The sequence below is a fragment of the Chrysemys picta genome, chromosome 15 (assembly GCF_011386835.1).
Source record: "Chrysemys picta bellii isolate R12L10 chromosome 15, ASM1138683v2, whole genome shotgun sequence".
NCBI lineage: Eukaryota > Metazoa > Chordata > Testudines > Emydidae > Chrysemys > Chrysemys picta.
The window spans coordinates 14,447,998-14,467,619 of record NC_088805.1 but is presented as its reverse complement, the minus strand read 5'-3'; the positions used below and the strand labels follow the sequence as shown (position 1 = coordinate 14,467,619).

Below are 19,622 nucleotides of genomic sequence, written 5' to 3'. Positions count from 1 at the left end.
CTTTTGTCCAAACCATGAGGGCTAGAAAATTATTTTAAATAAAATAAAAGCGGAGATTCTCATGTGATCAGCTGTCTCCAGAAGCTTGGTCTTCAAGGAAAACTCCAAATATCATGAGATTTGCAATAAAATCATGAGATGGTGACAACACTGGACTTTATGCTTTTTGTAACGATTGCACTCCTTTATTTTTATTTCATCTGCATGTGTCCAATATTTTAATTTTATCAATGCCCTAACATAGCAATCCTTCAAAAAAGAACCACTTCTGCTATGGGAACTGATGACATACTTTGACTAATCTTACTGCATTCCTAAGGACAGTCTGAAAAAAAAGCTCATTAAACTGTTTCTCTGTTATTTATTGTTACCGTGGGGCTCATCTCACTGAATCAGGAAAAAAAGCACCGTAAGCAATGACACTAGATCAATGAACTAATAATTCAGCCCAAGGTTTATGAGCCTCCATCCCAGTGCAGGACAATATGCATCCTGCAATTTGATTTGAAACCAGGAGTAAGCCAAGTGCCAGGGCATGGCGTGTACGGTGCATGCAAGGAGAACAGCACCTACTCCCAGGGGCTTCCCAGGCAGTAAGGAAGTTACCACTGGGGGTAACATGCTCTGGTATATTTGCCATTAGAGTGGGGGGGGGGAGGGTGGCAGTAAGTTGGGTGACTGACCATTGAGGCCGTTCTGCTTCCCCTCTGCTCTGAGGCTGTTGCAGCAAAGCCCCTTTCGCTCGGCAGGTCGTTTTCCCTTCTCTCCCCTCCATTTACCGCCAGGAGAAGAGAGTGCTGGGCTTGGACAGAGATTTGTTTTTAACACCCCCTATGGACTGGATGGTATGGCCCCATTTCTCTTAAACAGAATGTGCTGAACCCCAGGAAAACGCTGGGACTAGCTGAATGGAACAGGCCACTGTTGTGAATTCTCTTCCTCCTCCAGCATTACTTCATTAGCAGGCTGCTGCCTCTCCTGGCTGCATGGAGAGGTGGAGATGGAAATCTAGACACGTCCTTTGCTGCTGAGACTAAGATCAGGTCTGTGCAGTTTGGGGGCAAATCCTCCGATTGCTGAGCTGGCTACTCTGGATTTATAGTTTGTGGTCGAATTCCTGCCCAGGGAGCTGCCCCCGTTCTGATAGTTGCACACACAGGAACGCTGCTGTCTCGAAACAATAGACTAGATGTGGATTGTTTCTAAGGAGATAGGTAAGAAAATCAACTCCGTGGGTGTGTAAAGGTGTAGGATGATCAATCACTTTACACGGCACAGACTCACTCCCAGGAACACACTAATCCCTTTAATGTTTTGCTGCCTGTTCACCACTGATTCTGCTTTTTCCTTTTGCAAGCAATTTTTCTTGTTGCTGCCCTGGTGCTGGTTTCCTTCAAGTGAAGGAAGAGCAGAGAAGATGAAATGCCGTGTAATAGGGAGGCAGAGTCCACCTGGGGGAAAGTTCTCATTGGTGGAGAAGCCAAAATACCAACTTACAAACAAAACACAGAGTGGGAGAGCAGCAGCCCCTGCTCTGGGCTCAGCTACTAGCAGCTGGGACTAGACCAGAACTAGAGTAAACTCCTCATCTGGAAATATTTCCCACTCATTGTGGTGTCTGAATGTTCCTGTCTGTGAACTCACAAACCCACTCGCTCAGTTACCTATCTGGGATTGCTCTGGTGGGGGTTTAGCCCTATAGTGGATTGTCTCAAACATACCTGACAGGTCAGGTAAGCCAAGCTCTGGCACAGGGGCAGCCTCACCTCTGAGATCAGAGAGCTGGCCCCGCTAAACCAAGCCAAAAGGCTCCCTACTGTTCTAGCTCTCCCCCATCCCAGAATGCACAGGGCCCCTAACTCAGCCTAACCCTCATAACAGAGTGACCTGCCCCTGCTCCCCCTTCTTATAGTGCCTGGTTTCCCCAGTAACGAGCAATTAGCTCCAGCTGAATCCAGCCCCTGACTGGGCTCCCCAGCAATCGCTGCAGAGAAGCCAGACACCTGCTGAAGATTCCCTGCTCAGGGAGAGGGTTTTAACTCTCTCCAGGTATGGCCAGAGCTTCTCCCCCACCCAAGCCTCTCCACTGCCCCTAAAAAGGCAGATTGGATTCAGGTCAATAGCTATCAAGACTGTCAGTGCACAGATGGGGTGATTTGAGCTGATGCTGTCCAAGAGCTCCCTTAGAAGTGACTGGTCCCCACCGCTCACAACAATGGATCCAGCGCTTTGTCGCTGGCTTCCCCACTTAAGGACACCTCCATGCCTCACTGAGTGTGGTCAGGCCATGTGCCGATAATCTATTCAGTACTGGGGCACACTGTGCACAAAGCCACACGATTGCAAGGAGAGCCCCTGTGGGATGAGGAATTTCTCTGCACTCACTCATGTCTCGTGCACCGCTCCGGGGGAATGCGGGAGATTCTGCAGAGAGGAGCATTGTCCTGTCACACAAACCACTGCATGGGCCTGAGACCTATTTTCTAAATCGTAAATTGGCCAAATCAAACCACTGGAAGCCACGTGTCTGACCAGGGGATCCTGACCCATGTGATGCACTTCACCTCCTGGGATGGGGACAGACACCCAGGGCCGGCTCTGGCTTTTTTGCCGCCCCAGCGCGGCACGGGAGGGCGGCCGGAGCCCCGGGGGGGAGGGCAGCGAGCCCCGACCGGGGCTCCGCTGTCCCCGGTGGCCAGAGCGCCGGGGGGAAGGCGGCGAGCCCACCGCGGCTCCGCTGTCCCCAGCGGCCAGAGCGCCGGGGGGAGGGCGGCGAGCCCCGGCCGTGGCCCCGCTCTCCCCAGCGGCCGGAGCCGGAGCACCGCACCGCCCCCCTCTAGGTGCCACCCCAAGCACAAGCTTGGTGGGCTGGTGCCTGGAACTGGCCCTGCAGACACCTCTCCTAATCCCCCACCTCCCACCCCTCTCTCTGTGGGGCAGGCTGGTGGGAGGAGTTGGCGAACCGGCTGATGGACTCTCACAGGGAGAAAAGGACGTCACTCCCGAATGGAGACGGGGGATGAGTTGCCCAGACTGGTTTGACTGGAGGGGAAGCTGGTCAATCCCAAACTAGGAGAGGAGGCCAAGTGCACAGCTCAATCTCTGCCCCTCCAACAGGCCAGAGTGATGGAGGGGTAAGGGGGAGTAGCTGTTTTTCCCCTACACACGCACACCCGCGTTCCGCTTTGCAGGGAGTGAGGGGCACAAACCCACTGAGGATCACTCAGGCTGCAGGGGGAAGTCTGAGGCCAAACTGCAGCCTGGGCAGGTCCCAGCAGAGCACAGACTGCAGAGCAGAGCAGAGGGGAGGCAGGTTTGAGTCTCAGTTCCCCATCTGAGTGTCTCACTGTGTAGCCTTAAAAGCCCCTCCTTGATAGTAGTGAGTGAGGCAGTAATAATCAGCCTCGTCCTCTGCCAGGGCCCCCTTGATGGTTAAATAGGCCGTGTTACCGGAGCTGGACCCAGAGAACCGCTCGGGGGTCCCTGACACTTTCACGTTAGCGTTGTAGATGAGGAGGCGAGGCACCCCACCCCCCCGCTGCTGGAACCAGTACGGGTAGATGCTGGTGATGTCAGATACGATGCTCACGCTACAGGAGAGTTTGACAGTCCCTTCAGGAGACACCAACAAGGAGGGCTCCTGCGTCACCACGTACTGGGAGCTGGTACCTGGAAAGCACAGGACAAACAAAGCTATGAGACCCGCCCTGCGGCGTGACACGTTTGTGTGAAATTCCCAAGAGGGAGGGGGAAGGTGAAACCCAGTCAAGGGCTGCCCTAGCGCCATGGGCCCCTCTCTCACCTGAGCAGTAAGTGAGCAGCGTGAGGAGCAGAGGGGCCCAGGCCATGGTGGGAATCCAGACGAGCTCGGCTTCGGGAGGCAAACGGGTCTGTGGCTGGGACCCTCCGATTCTCTCTTAAACCCCCAGCGCTGGAGAACGGCCCCTTCATGCAAATCTGCTCCCTGCTCACTGGCTGCTGCTCTGGGCACCTGCGTCACCCCAAGACAGGGCAGAGACATACAGGGGATCTTTCTTAGATTTGCTGTGACTGTAAAGTACTGAACTATACGGGGGAAATATTAACAAACTCCAGGAATCTGCTGGATTAGGAGGAGCCCTGCCTCGCCCCCTCCCCCAGCTTCAGGGCTATTCCCAGTCCCATGTTGGTACCCCGGGTTTGCTGATGAGTTCGTTTGTGATGCAATACAGAAGGGATGATCCTCACACTGCCTTTCCCTGAGCAGTACCTCCCTGAGCCCAGTGACGTGTTCAGCTCTGCTGAGGGTGACCGTGTCCAAAGACAGGAAGCAGAACTGTAATGATCTGATTTGCTCCATTCTCGGCTGCAGTCGGCCAGTCTCACTGGGATGGTCCTGTTCTGTTCTCACCCTGGAGCCACTTTGGATTATTCTGGGGCTCTCGCGCGGGCTGCTTTGACGTTTCCACACACACACAAAGCCAAACACGTAGTAGACAGTCTAGACGACTTATTTCAAGGAAAACAGCAAAGAAAGAAGAAATGCCAAGTCTCCGGGAGAGAATGCATGCACTCGAGAGCGAGCGAGTGTACAAAACGCTACCCTCTACAACTGGAACACAGAAGGGCTGCTGATGCACTGCTGCCATGGCAACAGCAGGGAGTCCATATTTAATGGTGCAAAGCCCAGAGAACAGACTGATGATGTCTGTGTTCAGTTACATGGGCACATGCGTCGCATCGGCCTTCTGTGCCTTGCTCTGCTTTAGTGTGTGTCCTTCTGCCCCGGTATGGGTTGTTGCTCCCCCCACTCAGCCCTCGGTTCAGATCAGCAGGGCGTGTGGGCCTTTCCCGGTGACATGTGGAACATCCCAGTTCTCACTGGCTTCAGGTGGGAGACGAGGGTTTTTGGCCCTCCGGGAGACCCTCAGCATCGCACAGGTTTGGACCGTACGTCGGTAGACAGGTTTCATCTAGTGGAGTCCCTCAGAGCACTTGGACATTTATCAGCAGCCCACTTGGCCAGAAGCTGACCGTGGTGTGTGGCCCCTCTGTGCACTATTAGAGCCCCTGTGCGAAGCCCTGGCACGACTGGTTCTCTGCCAGAGTGAGGCTGCATGTGCAGATGGGCCTGAGCCTGAACCAGAATATCCGATCCAGTGCTTCATTTGTAAGGAGAGACGAGCCGGGGCTCAAGCCATTTTTTACTTTCATAACTGACGTGGTAAGTCCAGAGGCGCTGGGGCTATGAACTGCCAAGCTCAGAGATGCCAGGGCTATAAACTGCCGAGCCCAGAGGCGCTGGGGCTGAACCCTGGCAAGGCCTGGCACAAATTAAGCACCTATCAGATCTGATCCCACCATAGAGCACGCTAGCAGAGTTTGGATGTCTGTGATTCCAGTTCCAAGCTCCCTGGCTCCAGCCTGTCTCTCCCTCTGCGACCTGCCTGGTGAGAACCTCCACCCTTCTCTCAGGCACTGTGGTGAGGCAGGGAATGGGGGTTGTGGTGAGGAGCAGGGGAAGCTGAATGGTCTCTGTTCCAGTGTCAGTGGCAGGGCAGCAGGAAGCACAGAAGCAGAGCAGTCAGGAGGGTTGTTCTGGGAGTCAGGGGCTGAGGGGCAGTCAGAGCTCTTCTAAAGGGAGCGAAGGACAAAATCGGAAGGTGTCGCCTCAAATAACGCAACGAGGCTGAAGTTGGTTCATTATTCCCGATTTCTTATTCCAAGGCACACTTCTTTCCACTGTTGTCCCAACACCCACCGAGCTCGCAGCCCCTTTAACAAAGCGCCCCTCCCCATGTGGATGTTTGGAGTAGCAGGGGGCTGTGCCAGGATTACAACCCATATAAAGTTCCTGTGGCCAGGCAGACAGCTCCGAATTATGGAGGAATTCAGGCCATGAAGAAACTTCCCTTCTGAGCAAAACAGAGTCTTATTCAGTATGTCCTCACAGCGTTTGGACAGACTCAGGCGAGTGGAACTCACGCTAATGCTTTAAAACCAGCTGTATACACAGCGCTTTGAAGTTGCAGCTTGGGCTAGGGCTCAAAAATAGCGGGTGGGATAGAGGGGAAAGGTTGTGTCGGCGAGTGGCCTCCTCTTTAGCCTTTTCCCCTCCTGCACACAGCATCCACTGAGCACTAAGTTACCCCGACAAACACATAAAGCCCAGTTTGGCTCAGGCCTCCAGCTCCAGGGGAGAAGGAACGTGGCTGCTGTTCCCCGTCGGCGTCAGGAGGATAAAGCATACACGAGCCCCATCCAGTGGAGTCAGACCGAAATCACCCCTCTTGCTCTCCCGGGTGTCCTGCTCTCTCAGTTTGCACAAGTCATTAGGTCACATGGTCTCCCATGGGGGCAGCCCAGCTGCAGAGAATTAACTGACTTGGGTTTCCAGGTGCCCGAGCGAGAGTCACAGTCACACACTGCTGGGTTTTGCGGCTTAGAGCAGAATGGAGAGTTACCGGGGACAGAAACGCGGCTCTGTCCCCGCCCCCTGACTGCAGTGACCTCTCCCTGCACAGATTAGCTCTGGGGCAGAATGGTTTGGTCTTTGCTGTGGCTGACAGGGGATTTCAGCTCCCAATTTGCCTTGGAAAGAGAACTGTGCATTGCATCCCAAGGGAGCCCCTCCTCTACAGCCACCCTCCAGAATGCAGCCAAGACGCTAGTGTTGGCTGTGCCACGACCAGATGCTCCTGCAGCTGCCGGCCGGGCTGGACTGTCTGAGCCAGGCTCTGTAATTTCCCCTTTTGCATTGCTGTAAAGTGGTGCAAAGCACAGATTTCTAAAGGGGGCTCGGTCCAAGGGGTCTCTCTGCAGGGACAAGTGACACAACACAACGAGAGGCGCTCAGATACCGAGGGGACGGGTTCCATAAGAGAATTTCTAGACAGTGAGAGAGACACCACAGGCCCTAACTGCCGCTCTGCTCTCTGCAGGACCATCACAGATCCCACAGCAATTGCATCACAGCAGAAGTTTGCCCCAGTGTCCTTAGCGAAAATTCCTCTTCCCCCACCCCCTACTAATGGGCTGTGTCACTTTCCATATTCACCCCCTCCCCCAGAGCTGGCTGCATTTCATGCACGTTGTCTACAGGACATATCCTTTGTGAGGCACTTTGGGATCTCTCGGGGTGAGAGGTGCTATATTATTAAACCATCTCTACACATCGCCAATGCTCCAAGCCTCACTGGGCCTGCTCTCCAATGCGCTTTCTGATATGGTTTCCCTTCTCACTCGTCTTTTGGGTTTTATGCCAGGCTTGGAGCACTCCACAGAAACTGTCTAACTTCATCCCAGGCTCCTAACGATCCCCAGAGCCGCACCTCATTACAACACGTGCTGGGAGGGTCAATAGTGTCCCCTGGCTGGCAGAAGTAGTGGCTCATGTGACTAGAGTCACCCATCGGAGTATCCTGCCTGCTCCACCTTTCACCAGGGACCCTGACAACAAAGGCGGTGAAAGGGAAAGTTACTGGATGTGCTTTTCCTTTTGGCCAATCACAGACTCACTGCAGAGTGGAAATGCAGGATATTGGCCTTCACACCTGATTCAACTTTGAACAGTCAGAGCCTAATGCTGCTTAATTACACAGCTGAAATGACACCACGTTATACAAAATTGGCAATTCTTTAATTATTCTTGTAATTATTATTTGTATTACAGCAGCGACGTGCTCCTGCCAAGGTTCCTCACTGCCCCTGCTCACCAACCACCCTCTCAACTCCCACCAAACCCGCCCCCATCAGCTGATTTCTCTCTGCTCAGCAAATGCAGGTTCATCCCCACAGACAGGCCATGTGGACTCTAGATCAAAGCAGCTCAGACCCTGCTCCAGGACGGGGATTTTCCTTTTCCAATTTAACACCCACAATACAGCCTGCAAAACTCTATTCACCCCCTTGCCTGGGGTGAGAAATTCACAGGGCTGAGATGCAGTGTGTCCCCTCCCCCGCACCCAGAACGTGCTTCAGACTCCGTGGCCAGGCCAGCTGGGGGCACTCAGTGCTGGGGGGACGTGCTCAGACTGCAATATATGTGCAGAGTGTGTTAGGGAATCAGGGGATGGTGATTTCAAGGGGAACAGGGGCAAGGGAGCACCCTTCTCATCTGCCTGGACTGCTGCCCTGATGGCTTTGGACTCTACCTCCATTTGGGGAGATACCAACTGCCCCATGTGCTGCCTCACAGCTACTGGGCCCATGGCCCCACGCTGCACTTGCTCTGTGACCCTGATTTGACAGTGTGTAAATCCTGCACACAGCGATGTATCACTGCTGGACTGGTGTCTGCTCTGCCATGGCTGGGCTAGGGGAGCAGGGAGACGGTGCATTGTGCTCTGCAGCCACCTCTAGGGAGGCCAGGCTACAGATCACTGAGTTCCAGTTCATCTACCTGTCCTGCCTCCTCTTCTTGCCCCGTGTCACCCTATTCGTTTTAGGGAGCAAAAGGCTTTGGGGCTCACATTGCAGGGATGAGGGGAGAGCGGAGCTGCCCAGCCAAGTACTCACGTGCAAACCGTCGCTACAGGAGGGTGTGAGGAGCCCCGTGATACCATTCAGATAATGGATTTACACCGAATTCCACACGGATGGATCTGGACTGACGTTGCACCCACCCCCCATCACACACACATGGCCAAGACTCCTCTCCCCGTCCTCCACTGCCTTGGATTTTTGCTATTTCCAACTGGTATAAAGAGCCCTTGGCTGGAGTTATTCTCTCAGAGTCTCCTGCTCTCAGTACTCTAGGGATATTGGGCCATTCCCTGCTGACACATTCATTGGATGAGATGGATGACGCTGGATTTAGTCTCTGGTGGAGACTGGAACACAGAGTAGCGGCCATCTTGGATCAGGCCCCTCTGGGCCCTCAGGATAGTACGGAATCCAAGTGACTGGGTTCACTCTGTGTGAGATTGGGCTATTCAGATCCTGGCTCCCAAACCCATCCTGTCACTGATGGGCTCACTGGCACCAGACCTCCACCCACACACGTGATTTCACAGCTCTCCTGTGGCAGGTATCAGCTTCAGACACGCCTGGGTCACTTCTAGAAGTGCAGGGGATGGAGGAGCAGATGGGAACATGTGGCTCGTGTAGTAGGAGATGGGGAGGGTGTAGAGAACATGACAGTCCTCAGCCTGTGCAGAGGATCCCAGAGCTGCCAATCTGCGAACAGCCACCCCGCCCCCGCCATGCAGTGCCAGGAGATTAGTCTAGGAGGAGGAGGATGTAGTGTGAGGGAAAAGAAATCCTTTAAACAAAGACCGGGTACAACACGGCCTTGGAACCTCTCTCTGGCCTCAGCTCTGCCCTGCTAGCGTCAAAACTCTTCACCAGAGTCTCGCTCGGTGTTGGGCAGTGAAATCTGAAAGGGTTTTGTCTCAGTTCCCTCTCTGATTACACCACTGTGAGCATCTCAGCGCTGTCGTCCCAAGTCGCACAGTAATAATCAGCGTCATCCTCGGCTTGGAGCCCAGAGATGGTTAAGTAGCCAACACTGCCAGAGGCAGAGCCAGAGAACCGGTCTGGGATCCCAGAGCCCCTGTCTGTGCTAGAATCACTGAAATAATAGAGCAGGTATCTGGGAGGATTCCCGGGGGTCTGTTGGTACCACCTCACTCCATAGCTACTGATGTCGTATCCTCCACTGACGAGAGTTTCACTGTCTGCCCTGGAGACCCTGACATTGAGGGCGGCTGCGTCACCACGTGCTGGGCACAAGAACCTACCAGAGACAAAACTCAGATCTGTTAGTGCTGCACGACTTGTGCTAAACCCCTAATTACCTAATTTACCTGCCCCCCAAAAGTCATCCTGGTGGGGAATTACCTGCCAGGAACAGCCCCAGGAGACAGAGAGGCAGAGCGCACAGGGCCATGGCGCAGGGAGGAGATGGACAGAGGGAGAGAAGGAGCCAACCCTGACCTTGGGTTTCAACTGGTTCCTGCCTTTGTGAAATCCTGTAGCAGCTTTTAAGCTGTAAGGGGCAGGCCACATGGAAATGAGCCCTGGGGGCCAGGCTGGGGAAAGCTAGAATGCAAATGAGCTGTGGTGTTCTCTGACCTGGCCTGCTGCTCAGAGACATCTTGTCATCATTATTTAGCACATTTGACTTTTTCTGCCGATTAATCACTCTGCTGGCCCTTATTTCCCCAGCAGTAAGAGGATTTGCATGGGAGAAAAGGGAAAAGCTGAACTATGGAATTGTCTTCCAAAGCCCAACCCAGGTGTGTACTAAAGAACCCAACCAACCCGAGAAAACCCATGTTGAGCCCTAGTCCAGCCTGCAGCTCTGACAGAGAATTTCATCACTTCTCCCTCAACTAGTTTTTGCGGTCTTGGCCACCAGACTAATACAATCGCCCCATCTAGAGATCGGAAACAGTATTTTCTTTCCCTTCTTCACTGCACTTTCCTGTTTGTGCACCTGGCCCATTTGTGCATTGATCGGCCTGCACAAGTTTACCTTCCTCAGACCACAGAGGTTCCCCAGGGAGAGTCCAGCTGTTGAGATGTAAGTGACTTAGTTCCTGCTGCCTTGTGCTTAGTATTGGATGCAAATTAAGTAATGTGCTTCACAGAACTTCTTCTGATTTTGTTTTCTCAATGGCCAGATTAAAATGGACTCTGTCCAGTTTCTGTGTGTTCTCACTAGCTTTGTGCATGATCTCTGCAAACCCAGTTTTTTTAATATTTGGACATACATGAGGAAATGCAATCACTTGTGTGTGTAAGTGACAGTGTTCATAAATATGAGTCCAAATGATGGTGCGTGATACATTGCATGTGCACAAACAAAGGCCATACAGGGAAAAGTGGCCCTTTTCATGTTTTGTTTCAGCAGAAAAACATAGGGGATGGGCAAAGAAAGGGCAGGCAGGAAATATAATTATACACATACTAAAGTATTATTAGTTTTGTTCACACAGTGCTGCTGGTGTACCTGACGTCAGACAATAGTGATATCTAGCAAACAAAGAACACAGCCCTGCCCCAGACAGGCTACAGCTGGGAGGCACGAGGCAGTGCAAGAGAGCAAAGGTGAAACAGGACAAACACACAGTGCTGGGTGGGTTTTACAGCTGGAATGTTTCACTGAAGCCGTGGGTTGTCGGCAGCTGTATGAAGGAGAAGTAAGGTACTTGACGAACACAAATGGGGAACTGGCTGATCCCAATGTAAGGTGAAGTATGAAGGAAACATAAAGGACAACATCCCTGAGCTCTCTCAGCCTCCCCGCTCCACTCGAGCCTCTGTCCCCTCCAGCCCCAGTTCTCTCAACCCTCTACATGTTTTTGCCCCTGCTAAATCCCCCTCTGCTCAGCCCACTCTCCCCAGCAGTAAGCTCTCTTGGGGTATTGTGCTCTACAGCCACCTATAGGGAGGCCAGGATACAAATCACTGTCCTGGATTCCTCTTTCTGCTCCAGTGTCATCCCATCCGCGTTCGGGAGGAAAAGGCTTTGGGGCTCACATTCCAGGGAGGAGAGGAGAGTGGAGCTGTCCAGCGAAGTGTTCACATTGATCCCTCCCAGGCTTTGAAGCTGGGGGTTAAAACTGTCATAAGGAAATCAAGGTCTCCGTAGCTCCAAAGGGTTTGTGCTTCCCAATCAGACTATTAATATAGTGGATTTACACAGAATTCCTCATGGCTGGATCTGGATTGAGGCTGCCCCCGCCCACCCCAAACACAGACATGGCCAAGACTCCTCTCCCCTCGTCCTCGCTGCCTTGGATCTTTAGCTAGTTCCAGAATTTTAAAAGAGCCCTTGGCTGCAATTATTGTCTTACAGTCTCCTGCTGTCGGTACTTTAGGGATATTGGGCCCTTCACGGCTGGCAGGTTTGCTGGATGAGATGGATCGTGCTGGTTTTAGGCTTGGTCTGAAGTACCAATTTATGTCAGTATAACTACTTCACTCCAGCTAGAAAAAAAACCTATATTAGAGTTGGACAAGGTGCAGAGAAGGGCAACAAAAATGCTGAGGGGTATGGAACAGCTTTTGCAAGAAGACTGGGACTGTTCAGCTTCAAAAAGAGACGACTAAGGGGAGATCTGATAGAGATCAACCTGTGGAACTCATTGCCAGGGGATGTTGTGAAAGCCAAAAGGATAAATTGGGTTCAAACAAGAATTTAGATCAGTTCATGGAGGCAAGGTCCATCAATGCCTCTTAGCTAAGACAGACAGGGATTCCACCCCATGCTCCGGGTGCCCCTAAACCTCTGACTGCCAGAACCTGAATCTAGACGGCAGGGGAGAGATCACTCGATATTCCTCCTGTTCTGTTCATTTCCCGTTAAGCTTCTGGCACTGGCCACTGTCAGAAGACAGGATCCTGGGCTCAATGATCTCATGTTCTTATTAAAAATAACAAAACATTCATTAAAAATAGTATTAAAATGTCCTTTGCATACTTGCCGAAGCTTGGATTATAGTTATAACAAGGTCTGAAACACAGAACATGGGGCATGCGGGGAGAGCTGTATAGACAGGGCACCAGGTTTCTGAGAGGCTATGAGAGGAGATCGCTGAGGTGTAGGGGCATTTTTAAATTGGCTTCTCTGTGGCTTGTGGGTCCTTGCGGTGATTTGCAATGATTTAGCTGTCATTTCGTAGCACCCACGGGTGCACTAGATTGTAGCCACATGCGAAAGATTCCCTTCCCCCACTCACTGACTGCACTCTCAGATACGCTTTCTGTAAAGAGTTGAGTTCCAACTCACATATCCCCAGCAGTACGAACCAACCTGGGTCACCATCTACCAGCCCCTCACTCAACAGGGTTTGCAAGAGAAGGGGCAATGTGGAGATCAACATGGGCAGGCAGGCAGACAGTGCCTGGGTGCAGGGGACAGTGAATCCCCAACGAATGATCAAAGGCATCTCTCTATCTTTGTCAGCGAGTCTCTCTCTCTATTGTCTGTGACGGTGTCTCTAGGGAGTTCATGGTCTGACCCTCACATGGACACAGGCAGACAGGCTGTGATGCAGAGTTTTGGTCTCAGTTCTCTATCTCACTGTATCACTGTGATAAGTTTTACTACTCTCATCCCATGTGGCACAGTAATAATCAGCATCATCCTCTGCTTGGATCCCCATGATGGTTAAATAGCAAATGTTGCTGGAGGTGTCTTTGGAAGCAGAGAACCGAGCAGGGACCCCAGAACCCTGGTGCTTGCTAGATTCGTCTTTGTAAGACAGCAGATATCTCGGAGGGGTCCCGGCTGTTTGCTGAAACCAGCGAATGTAGTAGCCACTGATGCTCGTTCCACTACTCATAGTGCAGGAGAGTTTGATGGTGCCTCCTGGGGGCACTGACTCTGAGGCAGGCTGAGTCAGGGTTGGCTGCGCGCTGGCAACTGTCAGAAACAAAGACCCAAGTGAGCTGTGACCAAACCAGAAATTAGCAAAGCTCAGTGGCTAAAACAGGGGTCGGGTGGTCAGGACTTTTAGGTCCTGCTCCCTGCCCTTCCAAAGGCTCCTTTGGGATCTTGGAGAAGTCACTTCTGTGCCTCCATTTCCCCTTGGTACACTGGGGATAATAGTCCCGGCGTTTGTAAAGGGCTGGGGGACCCTCGGCTTGAACACAAAAGGATATTTTCAAAAGCACCTACGTGACTTCGAGGCCCGTTGAAAGGCAGAGTCCCACCCGGAGTGTTATCAGCCGGGTGGGGGCGCGTTGGGCATTACACACCCCTGACCACTCACCTGCCAGGAAAAGCCCCAGGACACAGAGAGTCAGGGTGGACTGGGCCATGGTGCAGGGAGGAGATGGAGGTGGACAGGAAGGAGCCCGATTTGGCAGCTCTGCTTATGCCTGTTTGCAGCTTGAGCCCTGGCTCTGGGCAACCCTCCAGGCACCTTTAAAACCATGAGGGGCAGGGCTGAGACTGGCTCGTATGCAAATGAACCCCAAGGGTGGGGCTCCGTCAGTCTATTGGATGCACTGATCTCTGGTTATTCCCATTACATCTTGCAATGCAAATCAGTCATACGGCCCTGCGTGAAGACCTGATCCCCCGTCCTTCCCCAGGGTCACAGCATCTCCCTGTCGGACCTGCCCCAGTTAGGCAAAGGTTAGAAACGTCCAATTTGAAAATTCAAATGCAGAGAAGGGACTAACGGCAGCACAGATGGTAACTGAAATGCTGCAGAGCTGTTGCGCCATCTGTATTGCAGCAGCACGACCACCTTGTCTAGAATCACAGCGTATTGAAAACCGGGAACAAAAGGAGAGGAGGAGTAAAGAGAACTGGAACGACTCGGACTGAGTCTCCCAGTGGCCAGAGCTCGCGCGTGCTTACGGGTAAGAATTGTCACGTGGCACCATTGCACCATGGGAAAACCAAAAGGAATCAGAGACGCGCCTTTTACAAGCATCCACCCAAACACACACCCCAGTGTGGCTGGAGAGGGAGCAGGGACTGGGCAACTAAGGGGTCAAACATGAAGAGATGGTTTCTCATCCAATGAGAGCTTCATTGTAGAGAGACAAATTCTCTATAAACACCTGACTGGTGTGTCGGCAAAAACACTTGGGCACTTCTGGACCCCTGCTACTAATTCTAACACTTGCACACACTCTTTAAATAGCTTAACGCCTGCATGGATTCATAGATTCATAGATTATAGGACTGGAAGGGACCTCGAGAGGTCATCGAGTCCAGTCCCCTGCCCGCATGGCAGGACCAAATACTGTCTAGACCATCCCTGATAGACATTTATCTAACCTACTCTTAAATATCTCCAGAGACGGAGATTCCACAACCTCCCTAGGCAATTTGTTCCAGTGTTTAACCACCCTGACAGTTAGGAACTTTTTCCTAATGTCCAACCTAGACCTCCCTTGCTGCAATTTAAACCCATTGTTTCTGGTTCTATCCTTAGAGGCTAAGGTGAACAAGTTCTCTCCCTCCTCCTTATGACACCCTTTTAGATACCTGAAAACTGCTATCATGTCCCCTCTCAGTCTTCTCTTTTCCAAACTAAACAAACCCAATTCTTTCAGCCTTCCTTCATAGGTCATGTTCTCAAAACCAAGGCATGAAGGTAAGGGTTAATATTTGGACCTGCAAAACCTATTGTCGTGCACACACACACACATGGATTAATCTTTCTACAAAGTATTTCTTGGGAGGTATCTCTTAAAACCTCATAATAATAACCTCATTATTGTCCTGGTAAAATATGTGTGTCACCATTGTATGTAAAGTTAGAAGATTCCACTGTATGTAAGGGCAAGCTCACACCTTAGCCAGGGGTAAACAAGACCAATGGGCCATTACCTGCTCAGTGGCTCTTCATTGGTAGGAAAAGGGGCATGGGTGAAAAATCTACATCTTAGCAAAGAAACAGCATGGAGTTCCTGTCCACACAGTCTGCCTGTTGCCATGCTCCCAGCTGGAGATGCTTCTCAAAGGGGGAAGAGGACTATACAAAGAAAGGGGAGACACCCAAAAGCTCCCCCTTCTCCTCTCTCTCTCTCTCTCTGCCCATTGATTCAGTGCCCCAGAAGGAACACAGGGAGCAGCCATTCAACTGGAGACAGGGTCCTGCCCTGAGAAGTGTGGCCACTAAGAGTCTGTTGAGAGCCTGAGATGAGAAAACTTTGTTTTCTGTTTAACATAGTTATTGAGTTAGGCACTAACTGTCTTTCATCTTTATTTTCCTTGTAACCATTTCTCATTTTTGTGCCTCATTACTTATACTCCCTTCAAATCTCTCTCTTTGTAGTTAATAAACTTGGAACGACTCGGATTGGCTATTTGTTGTATTTATTCTAGTGTGTTTGTATTTATTCTGTTGTATTTATTGTTGTATTTATTCTAGTGTGTTTGAATTGAAGTGTTTGGGAAACTCCATTGAAGGTAATAAGATGTATACATATCATCAGATAAAATGACGGACTTTATATAAGCTTGTATTGTCCAGGAGAGGGCTGGGCAGTGCAGGACATACATTCCTGGGGGGAAATCAGGGAGTGGGAGTGTGTTGGGGTCACCCTGCAGTATAATTCAGGCTAGTAAGAGCCAAGGTGTGGCTGGCTGGCTGCAGCACACACAGAGACACAACTGGGAGTGACCTACATGCCGGAGGCTGTTTGTGAGCAATCCAGGCTGGAGGCTACAGCAGCAAGGCATTGTACAGGGCACCTCAGGTTGAGGGCAGGGATAACACAGCTACTCAGTAGTCTGGACTGTACCCTGGGCATGTCACAGATGTGTGGATGATAAGTGCTATATTAGTGCTACAGGATTCTCAGTATTCTTCAGTGTATCCCAGCCTTAGCAGTTGTGTTTTCTGCTCTTCCCCACCTGTGCAGTCTCTGCCCACCCCCATCTCCCACCAAAGGGGAGAGGCTGTTTCTGCTCAGGCAAGAGCAGCAGGTAAATACTGTTCCCGGCTACCCCTCTCAGTCCTTAGAACTGCATTGGCCATGCTGCGGTCAGTGCAAAGGATTCTGGGTGTCTTTGAGAGCTAAATGTGCCCCGCATACAATGACGCTGGAACCAGGGCACCCGTCTGGAGGAAGGTTGATGCAGAGCCAGGAGGGGTGGTGGGACGAAGGGAGCAGGAAGGGGCTGGCAGGGGCTCACTCTCCTTGTTGCCTAGGTGCCCTGCACCATTAGGCCGCATGTTATCAGGGGCTTCCCTGAGCCTCCCTTCCAATCCACCCCAGCCCTGTCAGGGCCATAGACCTGCAGTAGCTGTGCTCTGCTGCCATCTACTGGGCAGTGATGTGTTCGTGCTCTGTGGGGGTCCCTCGCACGTATCGCAGAGGCCCGGAAGGCGTGGTGGATAAGCCCTTCCGGGTCCCATCTTTTACATGGGGTGTGGATTTCACTCTTTGTGGTGCAGGAGAACGGACAGTGTTTCCTGGGGACCCTGCCGCGGAGTACGGCTGCCTCAGCTCTTGAGTGACAAGACGAGTATCGGAAACCAAGAGACCCGTGAGCAGTGACCAGGCCTGAACTCACAGGGTATTTCAGTGCTGAGGGTGCGTCTCCCGCATGAGGAGCTGTGAGGGGAGCAGGAGCCAACGCCCCCCGTGTAAAAAGCAGGCTGGTGCTCAGAGCAGGTGCAGCCTTGCCGCAGGGCTGCAGTGGAGTGAGAAGGTTTTTGTCTCACTTCCCCATAGGACGGTAGCACTGTGCAAGCACTCCCAGTCCACGTAACACAGTAATAGATGGCATCGTCCTCTGCCTGGGCCCCAGTGATGGTTAAATAGCCAATCTTGTCGGAGCCAGAGCGAGAGCCAGCGAACCGGCTGGGGACCCCCGAGCCCATGCCTTTGTTAGATTCAGTGTAAAAATACATCAGGTATCTGGGGACGCTGCCGGGTCTCTGCTGTATCCAAATGACACGGTTGGCGCTGACGGTGTAACTGCCCTCTAGCGTGCAGGAGAGCTGGACATTCCCCCCAGGAGACACGAACTCGGAGGGCGGCTGAGTCACCTGAGCGTAGCAACCTGCAGAAAGCAAAGAGCAGGGGGGTGAGCACCGCTATTACTGCCACGTTTTCGGCTGACCTCGGTTTCCAGGCGTGGTCAGACGTCAATCTGCTGTAGCCGTTACCTGTCAGGAAAAGCCCCAGGAGACAGAGAGGCAGCGTGGGCTGGGCCATGGTGCAGGGAGATGGGGAGAGGTCACAGGAGCTGGGTTTCTGCTGGTTTGCAGCCTGTTCCCTGCCTTTGTGAAACCCTGTGGCAGCCTTTAGAGCCCTTATGGGCAGGGGTAGGGCAGCCACGTATGCAAATGAGCCCTCCAGGGTCAAGCTGGTGCAGCCCAGTATGCAAATGAGACTCAGGGGTGGAGGTCAGACATCGTGCTCTTTTCATGATCCAGAAGCCCTCAGTTCTCAGCCCTGCCGCCCCTGGTTAGACCAACGCTCCAGCCACAGTTTCCTGGCTCCAGAAGTGGCCAGAGTAAGGAGTTCCACCCCCTTACTGAACAATTCTGCAACGATCCCGATGACTTTTTGCTCTGGATGTGTCCTTGGGAACGGATGAAGCCTCCCCCTGAGTGTGTGGGTGTGGGGCACTCGGCAGGATAAGTATCTGGGTACATCTCACTTAACCATTGCCCTGCTACTGGTGCACCTCCGTCCCTCCTGTTCTCTGCCTGCGGCACAGGCCAGTCTAGCCTCCCGAGGTTGTTGGGTTCCGTGTTTTGGTTGTTGTGTTCCGTGTGCAGGTGCTGGGTAGGGATTAGTGGCCTGTGATGTACAGGAAGTCAGGCTAGATGATATGATGGTCCCTTCTGGCCCTTCTGAATCTAAGTGAGAGTGAATGACAATGACAGGGGTAGACAACAGAAGGCGCGTTTGTAGAGAAGGTGCATAGATTCTAAGGCCAGAAGGGACCATTGTGACCATTAGTCTGGTCTCCTGTAGAACTCAGGCCATAGAAGTTCCCCACAATAATTCCTAGAGCAGAGCTTTTAGTAAAACATCCCTGATGGAGACTCCACCAGGAAGCTCGGTAACACTCACCTTAAAAATGTACACCTTTTTTCCAATCTGAATTTGTCTAGCTTCAGCTTCTAGCCAGTGGATCTTGTACTTTTGCTAGACTGAAGAGCCCATTATTATATATTTGTTCCCCATGTACGTACTTATAGACTGTAATCAAGTCACCCCTTAACTGTCTCGTTTTGGTAAGCTAAATCGATTGAACTGCTTGAGTCTATCGCTATGAGGCAGGTGTTCGAATCCATTAATCATTCTCATTGCTGACCCCTCTCCAATTTATCAACGGCCTTCATGAATTGTGGGCACCAGAGCTGGACACAGGATTCCAGCAGTGCCAGATACAGAGGTGAAATAACCGCTCTACTCCAATGCAAGATTTCCCTGGTTTTGCATCCCAGGATTGCATTAGCTTTTTTGGCCACAGCATCATACTGGGCTCTTATGTTCCATTGAGACACTACTTCAGACAAGGGTTTAGCCTGTTAGAGTTACATTTAGACTCTAGAAACCGTTTTACACCTTTTGTTTTGTCTGTAACCATTTCTGTTTCCATTAGTATCCTTACCCACTAACCCAAAACTCTGAGCCTTTGATAGAGACGTGCAATAGTTGTCACTACGCAGCTATCTCAGTGCTGTGAGGTGATAATGGAGCTGATCCTCTGCTGACTCAAAGAAGCCAGTGTGTCCACTGCCCCTTGGGGACAGCAAGCCTGGTAAGGTCTGGGAGTGTCCAGTGACAGGGGCTGGACACTACCGGGAGCGCTCCACGGATCTGGGAGTCGGTGTGTGCCGAGCACTGCCTGCCCAGAGCCAGCAAGGCCTGCGGGGGCCTGGGAGGCAGGGCTGTGTTGCCAGAGGCTGTTGGTTTCAGGCAGCTGAGCTACGGCCGGCACAGCCACGCCGGCTTCACGCTAAGGGCAGGTCGTGGTGAGGTGCCTCACAACCCCGGGTGCCCCTGGGGAGCGTCACAGGAACCAGGCAGTCTGAGATTCAGACCAGCAGCGTCAGTAAAAGAGCTCTAACTCTGTGTTGTGTCTGAACCAATGGCAGCGACGCATCCAACTGCAGTTTAGAAAAAATAACAATTGGGAGAGGTTAAAGAGAGACTGTTCCAAGTGTCCCAATGAGCTCCACGCTGCACAGGATACAAGACATGCA

The 19,622-nt window shown here is 52.1% G+C and overlaps 1 long non-coding RNA gene and 2 gene segments (V, D, J or C); all 3 read right to left on the bottom strand.

The window, feature by feature from the left end:
• Positions 1-2,791: 2,791 nt before the first annotated feature.
• Positions 2,792-3,877, bottom strand: LOC101934887 (immunoglobulin lambda variable 8-61-like). The segment is given in 2 exon segments: positions 2,792-3,669; positions 3,803-3,877. Coding segments are annotated over 2 exon segments (372 nt in total).
• Positions 3,878-7,599: 3,722 nt separating this feature from the next.
• Positions 7,600-9,954, bottom strand: LOC135975811 (uncharacterized). Its single transcript, XR_010592860.1, has 2 exons — positions 9,820-9,954; positions 7,600-9,715 (listed from the first exon to the last, which is right to left on the bottom strand). It is a non-coding gene; the product is annotated as an uncharacterized LOC135975811 (long non-coding RNA).
• Positions 9,955-13,001: 3,047 nt separating this feature from the next.
• Positions 13,002-13,749, bottom strand: LOC101939919 (immunoglobulin lambda variable 5-52-like). The segment is given in 2 exon segments: positions 13,002-13,351; positions 13,701-13,749. Coding segments are annotated over 2 exon segments (399 nt in total).
• Between the last annotated feature and the right edge of the window lie 5,873 nt (positions 13,750-19,622).